At 47.8% G+C, this 9904-nt stretch overlaps 1 protein-coding gene across 2 annotated transcripts; it reads left to right on the top strand.

The window, feature by feature from the left end:
- Positions 1 to 5144: 5144 nt before the first annotated feature.
- On the top strand, positions 5145 to 9659 carry TMIGD1 (transmembrane and immunoglobulin domain containing 1). 2 transcript variants are annotated; one of them, XM_057415141.1, is made up of 7 exons: positions 5146 to 5656; positions 5889 to 5980; positions 6919 to 7197; positions 7674 to 7952; positions 8909 to 9012; positions 9281 to 9309; positions 9495 to 9659. In XM_057415141.1, the coding sequence occupies exons 2-7, from the start codon at positions 5902 to 5904 to the stop codon at positions 9496 to 9498; spliced, it is 774 nt and encodes a 257-aa protein (XP_057271124.1). In that variant the 5' UTR covers positions 5146 to 5656; positions 5889 to 5901; the 3' UTR covers positions 9499 to 9659. The 2 variants fall into 2 exon arrangements, with proteins under 2 accessions (XP_057271131.1, XP_057271124.1); XM_057415148.1 differs by lacking the exon at positions 9495 to 9659 and having other exon boundaries at positions 5145 to 5656; positions 9281 to 9313.
- Positions 9660 to 9904: the final 245 nt, after the last annotated feature.

The raw sequence follows: 9904 nt of genomic DNA, 5'->3' as shown, positions 1-9904 counted from the left end.
CCCACGGAGCCTGTGCACTGGTGCAGCAGATACCAATAATAACCCAAGACCAAGTAACTGCGTACAGTGGAACAAGTTCCAGCACTCCTGGTGTCTGCCCTCTGCCACCAGCTCAGGCGGGACCTCCAGGGGAGTAGAAACTTTGTCACACCATTTGATGTCTGTGCTGCACGTTGCTGTACTGCAAGCTACTGCAGGACTGTGCGCCTGAGGAGATGTGGAAATAGTACTTGGGGTTTCCTCCATTCAGATCTTTGCCAGTTCCTTTTTGGGGCAGGCGGGATGATAAGGAATAACAAGCAGAACAGCTTACTCTGCAAAAACCGTGTTGCAGTCCATAAAATGTCAAAGTGTCCATCTCCAAGAGCAAATTCCCATCGACTCCTGTTTAACTTCTCAGTGGTGTCTCATGCTCACATCTGCTTCCCAGCTCCGGCATTTCCTGTGGAGACACAAGGTCTAACACATAAAACTGATTTTGAGGGCAACCCTCGGTGGTATGAGCCTTTCACCTCTTTGCATTCCAGAATCCTTTGCGTGAGACATCAGATGATGCAAACCCCAGTGTAAGCCAAGCGTGGTACAGCTCAAAAGGGAGCTGAAGAAAAGGAGAGTAAATTGGCTTCTCTTTCTTCGGGCTCATCTGTGCTGCAGAGTCATTAAGGGAGGGAGAAGCAAGGAACAGGGATTATCCATTTAATTAAACCGGAAAAGCCAAAAGACCTCAGCCATCAGGATGTTCTTAATCCAAAAGGGAAGAAGAAATGACAAGAGGGAATTTGGCTGTCGCAAAAGTGATCACCGTTACATAGCTTTAAGTCCCCAGTCTACAAATAAATTGCTCTGGATTTACAGAGAGTAACTGAGCTTATTTTCCTTTTTAGCTGATAAAAGCCCAATTGTCTGGAAATTCAACAAACCAATTGTAAAAGCAGCATGGGGCTGAAGGCTGGTGAGTCACCCACTCATTTTCTCAGCAGCCAGTAACAAGAAAACCTTCCCATTTCCTTGGGCCAACCTAAGACAGCTCTGCCTTCCAGGTCCCTGGGTGAGCAGCTCTGCAGCATAGGGACCCACCTGCAAGAAACTGCCTCCTCCTTCTTCTTTTTCTCCTCCTCCTTTTTTCTCCTTCTCCTCCTTCTCTTCCTCAGGTCAATGCTGTGCTCGTGCTTGCCAAGATCTGCAACCCTGGCACCCGAGAAGGTGGTTATCCAGGGGCTGCGGCTTTTGCCTTAAGACACTCTGAAGTTGTTCCAGCCATGGAGGAAGAGTGTGGTTTCCTCCTAAAGACTGGCAGCAAATGGTTCCCCACGAACTGGAAAGATGGAGCAGCTCTGTCTCCGCAGATTCCTTGCAGAGGGAATGACGGATGACGCCACAGCAGGGAGGTTAAAGCTGCTAATATTGTTTGGCAGCACTTCACAAGATCAAATCAGCACTTGGTTTTCCAGCAGAGCATTTCCAAGAAATCCCACTGGTGATGAAAGTTCCTAGGTAGACAAAAATATCTGAGGTCCAGGCCGCAGCAGAACAGAGACTTGAAAAAGTAGCACATCTTGGAATGCTGCTAGGGAATGTCCTGTGCTGGCCATCAGAGAGCACCTAAACTGGGCAAGAAACAGGCACCCAGTTTAGCATCATCCTCACCCATCTTTGTTTCCCAGAGGAAACAAAACCCCCTTGAAATCCAACCCATCAGCAGTAGAGACACGTTTTCTGTCCAGGAAAAGAACCAAGTCATGGGAACCTGACACATTATCACTGCTATGATGCAGTTTAACCCCACAGCTCAGGCAGGACACAAGTTGGTTCCATCAGGTAGAAAATGGAGTTTCAGCAGTGGATGGTGCAAAGACTGATGGTATTCATTTCCCTGAGCACTGCTAGGTGTGAAAGCTGGAAGCCACTAACCAGGCCTTCTGAGATGGGAAACTACAAGTGCCAACATTTAAGTGGAGTTTAATACAGATGAGTCACTTTTATCTCCTGCAGGAGACCGCTCTTGCTAATTTAATGACAGGTTCCTTTCACATTTCCTTTATTTGGCACCATTATTTCTCAGAGTAGGACAGCAACAGCCACATTAGGGTATTACCTTCAGTCTTCTAAGTCAAGATTGGTGATTGCAGTGCTGGAGGTAACCCAGAGCAGCCAGGGAAGAGGGGGATCAGCGCTGACTGCTGGCACCAGGCAGCTGCACCTTCTGCTCTGCAGCAGTTTGCTGGGGCTTTCATTCACTGCCCTGAGCCCTGCTACAGACCCTTGGCTGCTTTCTTCACAGCACAGGGAACACTGGCAAGTGCCTCAATGCTCTCATTAAAGGTTAGACTTGACCTCCTGGGACACGGTTCCATTTCTTGCACTCACTTCCAAAAGAGGGGTTTAAAAGATTCAGGAGCAATTGTTGAAAGTGATGACTGAGGTTCTCTAAACCCAATCACACTTCTGGAAAAGACATATGAGCAGAGCAGTAGCAGTAAAAGCCCAGGACAGGGTTTCTTCTTGCATCACCAGGAGCATGGACTCTGCATGGGACGTCTCACAGCACTCACACAAAGGGAATTCCCACCTCAGAAACATCCTCCCCTGAACACACAGGTCTGGGCAAAGCTGTCCGTGAGTGTGACACTGCTTTAGGGGCTTCTGCAGGGTTTGCTGCCTCTGAGCTTCCGCCGTGGTGGTCAGAGGGATCTCACCCAGGAGGTGATTTTCCTCCCTCCCAGACACTGATCTCTGGGTGCCAGCTCTTGTGGGTGTCTCTCCAGTAGATGGCAATAGTGCCCAGCGCTTCACCTTCCCGAAGGCTTCTCTTCGTCTTGATTGATCTCGGGAGCCGTTTCTTCATCAATGCCCACTTTTCATTTGAATCTTTAACGCCCTCGAAATAATTTCAAAACATTCACTGCTCTGGTGCTGCTTTTGCTAATCTTACACATAATAAACAGACTAAAGATCACGTATCATTCCTGCGCATTCAGTGATGGAGAGTGGGACCTTTTACATAAGGACAATCAGAAAGTAGAATTATTAACAAAATGTGTCCACCTCAACAGTGGAAAACATGTGAGGTATAGGCTGGGAATCAGAGAAATGAGGACACATCACATCTCCATCATCCTGACACTTGGGAAAAATGGGTTTCATGGGAGGGAACAGGAGTGCTGAGTAAGATGCAGGAGCATCCCCTGATAGCCTGGCAAGCAGAGGCAGTAGGTTTGGGTATTACAGTCATTCTCCAACAATGGAAGTGTTGCAAAATATGTAGCACCGCATATTAAAAAGGGATTAGGAGCACGGAACCGCACTGAGTAGGAAGATAGGAGCAGTCTTTGAGCAGAGCTTCAGGCACTGTTGACGGAACAGTGTTTCTGGAGTGGAGTTACAGCCATGGTACAGGCATTGTCTGCTTGACAGATTTACCACACATCTGCACACATCCTGCACAGATCCTGCTATGCTCCCAGCTCCAGGAGCAACCTTCAGCCCTCACAACGCTGCTGGGTATAAATCGAGTGCTCATCTGCCAGTGGAAATGCAGAGGATTATGAGTTGTTAGCCCCGTTCTGCAGGCACTCAGGACAACCAAGTGGAACCCAAAGCACTGTGAAGTCTGGAGCTGGAGGATAAGACACCCAGTGGAAAAAAAACTTCTGCCCAATCTCTATCATGTTCTAAATCTTCTCTTCTCAGGTTTCCAAGGCTTGGATTACACCCAGGAATAGACTGGTGTTTATTAATTAATTCCCTTTGGGTTTGTTGGGCTGGTGTTGCCATAAGGATGATGAGCAGTGGATTACTCTGGCTCTAGTCTGTCTAATCCTGCCTTGACAGTGCCTGATCCAAATACCTCAAATGAGAAGGCTGGATCCTTTGCATGGAGAGTTATGGAGGATGTGCCTCACTGAAGAGGTTCCTCCCACTCTGAGTCACTAACGGCTGCTTCACATTCTGGAGCATGAGGTTTACATCCCTCCTAAACGTAATGGAAAGGTGGAGAATGCACCCCACAGAACTCAGACCTCAGTAATTAACACCCACAAGGTAATTACACCCCGTATAAAAAGAGAAGTGTAAAAAGTCATTGCGAAAGCAATTGTTACCTGTTAAAAATGCTGCCTTTGAGTGCCTCTGGCCAAGTAACACGTTGCTGTTCTAGTCCCTCTTCCTTCAGCATGTCTCAGAGCCCACTGCAAAACAGAACACTGCAATGCCTTCATTTAGGGAACATAAACCTGAGCTCACCCACCACAGACCTGCTGCAAACCTGGCACAGAGCTTTCCCCAGATCCCACTTGTTGCTGTGCCATCCATCATGACAAACCCACCACAGAACAGCTCTTGCCCAACAACCTTTTCTTTCACCCTCATTTCTAGACCAAAAAAATACCCCAAAACTCCATTCTTTCTTCCTTTACATTCTCACTTTAAACACCTCCTTCTTCTCCTGGTCCCGCCATGACCACTTTGGCATCCCTCTCTATTTCAACTCAGCTTAATACCAAACCACAAATGTCACTTTACTCCTCGGAAGAGCACTTTGATTGAAGTTCATACTGAACCATAAGCCAACACTCAATCCAATGCTATGAGAGGACATACAACTTCCAAAAAGTGATGAATTAAGCTAAAAGTGTCTTAATTTGAGTTTGAAGATAAAGAGCAAGTTAAAGGCTGGACACTGAGCTCTGAAACAGCAGTTTTCAGCCTGAACACTGTCTCTTTAAGGGACTTTTGGACACATATATTTTTAACCTGAAAATGATTCCCTTTTAAAGAAACCAATGAACACAGAAAAAAAGTTGTATTAAGAAACACTCAAAGGTGCCCTACATTTGCAACAGCCCCACAGCTAAACAGTGGTGTGTGCTCCTATGCTCTGCATACAATAGCCAAGGAACGGGGCCACTTAGTCTGCATGCAGAGAAAATGCTGAGGACGTGTTCCAGGCTCCTGCTGCTTGTGAAATGCTCTTCATGGCTCTGCTGAGCCAGCTCCTGAGGAGTGACATGCCCTGCGCCTGTGGGGACACTGCCAACGGTGAGAACATGTTCTGGAGGCTGCAAGAACCCCATCCTTTGCAACCGCATCACTGTCATCCTGCTGAAGGCACTGATGCGAGCAGGCACACATCAGTGAGCAGGACAGTGGCTCTGCTCTCTCCTCTGCCAGCATGCTACAAGGCAGTAGCTTCAGTTCAAAGTCTGAATCAGTGCATTTTCTCATTTTCAGGGAAAGCAGGACATGGCAACAAAGCTTCAGGGCAAATCAGAGAGGAGCAAATCAGAGTCTGCTCCTGCTCTAGGGGAATCCAGGATAAACTTCCTATGTCTTGAAACATGTCATGAAAGCCCAGAAAGCTGAGAGGGAAAAGGTATTCTTTTTGGCTGAAGGTCTTTACAGCCAATTCAGAAACTCTCATTAGTTACTCATTGCCTTGGCAAGTCTCATAAAACACCCAGCAGAGCCCAGCAAATACTTTTCTTCATTGTTCTGAGAGCTCAGAAACCCACGGACTGAACGAGGCCTTGAACCCATTTTATGGACTCACTTCTTACTAAGCTACCATAAAATACTAAAATTGAAACCTTATAAATAAGGAGGGAAAGGAGCTTTGCATTTCTTGGCAGAAGCAGCTTCTCCAGAGACTCTTCCCTAGGTAAGTCCAGTGCTGCACGACTGAAGATGGGTTCCTCTTGGTAGACAGGTGATTGGAGGCAATGAACTCACACAATAGAGATTAGAGATGGAAAACCCCCTTGATTCTGCTCTGAGCTGGAGAAATCCCTGCAATAAACCAACTTAGTTTGTTCCCTTGTGATCCTGTACCCATCTGGGAGGGCTCTCCCCAGGGTGGCCGATGGCAGCAAGGAACTAACCTCTCTCCACAGACACCCCTCCAAGATGGTGCAGAGGAGCAGCCTCGCAGTCCCCTATGAGGTTCCTCTCCTTGCTGTTTGCCTTTTGGTGTGTGTAGCCACAGGTAAGCAATGGAAAAAATCCCTCCTGGGCTGGGCAGTGCCCAGGGTGGTGGGCCACACCAGCAGCCCAGAAAGCAGATGTTCTGGAGGTCATCCCCAGAGGACTGCCTGGAAACTGGTCCCTGATTTTGAGAGTAGCAGAGAAGGGAATGGGGAAGCTTCAGCGTTTCCCATTGCAGCAGCTGCACAGGGATGAGGAGGACACCGTTCCCAAACCTGCTCTAAGCAGGGAGAAGTGTGGTAGCTCTGGCCAGCTGGCAACATCAGGGAAGGGACAGGGAGCTCCAGACTGTTTTACATTCACAAGACTATGGTGCCTTCATATTCTGAGCTGTATTTTTAGTTCCTTCATCTATGACCCAGGCTACAGTAGCAAGATTCAGGCCATTAGAAACATTTCTTCCCCATATTGGTTCTTTATTTAGCATGTCCTGAGGTTTGTCCTTTAGACAAACTGCAACGCTTCAATTTCCAGACTCAGACTGGCCAGGATATGGCCAAGGGGCTGATTAACTCATTTATACTCTCAAGCCCATTCAGCTCCAACCAAAAACCAGCACTTTTCTCAAACCATGAGCACAAAACCTGAGGACACAGGTATGCCTTGATGGTGATCGGCAGCAAGAGGGTGAGCACGACTGGTGGAACGATCTCTTGCTGTGTGTTACACGGTCACTGATGGGTTTGAGATGTTTTGTTACTACAGGTCAGGCTTTGGTGTTCTCACAGCCAGTTGCAAAAGCCTGACTTCGAGTGCGAAGGGGGCTTTGAGATGGGACTTGTCTCCAAAACTGAAGTCCCACCTGAAAAGAGCTGTTAGGTTGAGGCTGAAACTCTCAGTCCCTCCGCAAGATCAAGGCCTGAAGAAGGCAGCAGGGCAGCTTCTGTGGGAAGGGAACAGCTCAGGATACCCAGTGCCCACATTCTCCTTCTTTTGCAGGTCTGGAGCTGTCAGTAAATAACCACAATGCTGACTTCTCCCTGCTTACATCACCCGGCCCTGCCGTCTCCCTCTCCTGCCTGGTGCAGAACAGCAGCGAGGCTGAGGAGCTGCTCTGGTACCGAGGAGATGGGCAAGTGGATCTGAAAGATGGGAATAAAGTGAACATCAGTAACATCTGCATATCCCCAGTCACTGAGTCCGACAACGGAGTCACCTTCACGTGCAAGCTGGCACGGGACACGTCTGTGCAGGTGTCTGTGATCCTGGATGTCCAGTGTGAGTCGTAGCAGTGGATATGTGTGCAGAATGGCAGGGGTGGGATGAAATCAAGGTCCAAGCACCTCGGTGTCTGGGCACTAGGTGAAGGTGGGTATTTTGCACCCTTGTATGCTGTCTTCACCAAGAAAAAATGCATCTAGGAGGAGATAGCTCATGTGATAAGACACTCCCTTTCCACCTTGGTGTTCATGACCTGATCTAATGCCTCTTTTATAGGGAGTGGGTGGGCCCTTAAGTAAGAAGATGTCCTGGATATGTCCCTGCCTCCACCTAGATTATTTCCCAAGGATACAAGTCAGGGCAGAGGAGTTATGGGAGTGACCTGCTGATTGCCGGGAATCAGGAAAAGCTGCTCAACTGTGCTGTGTTCTACCACTGAGCAAGGTGTACACAGGATGTGTAAAGGCACTTCTGTTGTGTTCCATGATGAGCAGCTTTATTAATGACCTGTTGTACTGCATTACTCTGAGCAGTTCCTCCCCACCTGTCTGGAGAAGAGTCCGTCCACACTGAAGAAGACAAAGATGTTACTCTGTCCTGCAACTCCAAATCCAACCCTCAGGCCCATGCAGCTTGGTACAAGAACACCACCACCCTGACCCTGCAGAAGGACCGTTACCAGATCCACCAGACCAGTGAGGTCTTTCAGCTCTCCATCAAACAAGTGCAGATGTCTGACAACGGGACCTACACCTGTGTGATGAGCTATCCTTTCAGCGAGTGGAGAAAGGATTTCCACCTCATAGTTGAAGGTAACACGGCTGCCGCCAAACAATTAGCTTTACAAGTAACTCTCCATTCTATTTTACAATGATAGCAATACATTTATATTAGGAAATGTAAGTGAAATGGAGTAAGCAGTAGGCTTCTGAGGGCACAGCAACAGCAAGGAGCTCTCCTTGCACCTGCACCTGAGACTACAGCACCAGGAAGGGCCTTTCCTGCCCTACCTGTTATTCCAAGGCGTGTGGCAAGTGTGACCTGAGGCAGAGTCATCCCACTCTCACTTCCCACACTGACAGGGTACATTCAACTGTGGCTTAAAGCACCTTAGGTCTTACTTGAAGCATCTTCGTAGAGTCATAGAATAGTTAGGGTTGGAAAGGACCTTAGGATCATCAAGTTCAAACCCCCCTGCCATGGGCAGGGTCACCTCACACTAAGACATATCACCCAAGGCCTCGTCCAACCTGGGCTTGAAATCTTACCCTGACCATCGTGTTCTGTCATGCCAAAAGAGTTGCTTAAGGTGAGAAAAGCTGTCCTCCATAAGCGACTGTAGCTCTGTGAACAACTGGGTGGTGGAAGCCTTGCTGGGGCTGGATGCTCCGGTCTCAGGCATCCATTGTCCACCAGCTGTCCAGGCCCCCCTCACTTCTGCACTCTCAGATCAGGGAGGAAAGCAACGCCAGTTGTGTCAGGGACACTTCTAGGCAGCCTTATTACATGTGTAAGAGCACTCTGGGGACCTCCTTCTTCTTCAGGGACCAACATTTCCATTCTTCCTTCAGTTCCTAAACCAGACTTGGCTCCCTTCTTTCCAGAGGATTAATGCACACATTCAGACTGCAGACAGCACAGAGCAACACTTCAAATCAGCAGTGACCGCCACAGGAGGAGAAATAAGTCTGCCTGCAGTTCTGTGGAATGTCCTGCTTTATGTGACTGTACCGATCGATCACATATTCAACCTCCTCTCTCCTGACAGACAAACAGCCCGTTTTCCCCATGGAGGCCGTTATTGCTGCTGCTGTGGTGGTTTCACTCACGATACTTTTTGGAATTGTGGCTCAAAAAGATAAAATTTGTAAGGTATGGAAAGCCCTAATTTATTAGGAAAAAAAACAGTATTGTTTTGTGGCAATGCCCTGTCTTCTTCTGCCTTTTCCATTCTACTTTGTTGTGCTGCTTTCCACGGTTAAAGAACTCTACATACAACCTCCTGCTTTAGAATTAGCAGTAGGTAATCAGATAGTAGATATTTTGAGGTGGAGGGCATTATGCACTCGTAATACATTAATCTAAATATCCCTATGGTCAGGAAACACAAAAGATAATGAGTCTGCTCCTTTATTTCCAGTGCTTCAAGACATCAAGTGAAACAGCTCTGTAAGTATTTGCTTATTCACGCAGCTTCCAAATGAACCCTCTTCTTTAAGCCTTGTCTTAAGGCTTAAACCAGAAGAGCACTCAGTGTGCTTCCTGGAGCTGAACGCAGCCCAGGTAAATACAACTCAAGTGGGTTTTTTTCCCCTGTAGGTGATTTTTCCTTTGTTCTTTCCGTTTTGCTGCAGGTGAAGACCACAGGGATCCTGTGCACACCCAGAAATCGTAATTTTTACTGCTGGAATTAAGCCCTTGAGCGAGATGTTGAGATAAAGCACTGAAACAAGCTTTTTGGGGTCAAGTTTATATGATCTTTTCAAAATGTAACTGGTTCTTTGCATCTGTTCAGTCTAACCTACTGCTTAGAGCAGTGCCATGGGGGCTGCAATGCTGGAGCTGCTGCCAGGTCCTGCCTTCCACACTTACTCCTACAAAGTACACACGCGCAGTCAAGCATGCGGGTTGTGCATCGGTCTACTGAGGAATCCACAGTGCGCTGCCACGGACAATGCTGCTGATGGCACACAGATAAAGCGAGGTGTTGACCTGGCAGCTGCTTTCTTGTCCCTGTCCTACAGCACCATAATGTGTTAGAGGT

This window comes from Pezoporus wallicus, unplaced genomic scaffold (assembly GCF_028554395.1).
Source record: "Pezoporus wallicus isolate ANWC-B61680 ecotype Strahan unplaced genomic scaffold, APGP_CSIRO_Pwel_v1 contig_8517, whole genome shotgun sequence".
NCBI lineage: Eukaryota > Metazoa > Chordata > Aves > Psittaciformes > Psittacidae > Pezoporus > Pezoporus wallicus.
The sequence above is the reverse complement of the archived record's forward strand: the minus strand, read 5'-3'. Positions and strand labels throughout refer to the sequence as shown.

Excerpts from the sequence above, each read along its gene's own strand:
- TMIGD1 (XM_057415141.1), top strand. The coding sequence starts at position 5,902 with ATGGTGCAGAGGAGCAGCCTCGCAGTCCCCTATGAGGTTCCTCTCCTT. Across the intron at positions 5,981-6,918 it reads TTTGGTGTGTGTAGCCACAG|GTCTGGAGCTGTCAGTAAAT; the intron begins GTAAGCAATGGA and ends CTTCTTTTGCAG. Across the intron at positions 7,953-8,908 it reads TTTCCACCTCATAGTTGAAG|ACAAACAGCCCGTTTTCCCC; the intron begins GTAACACGGCTG and ends CTCTCCTGACAG.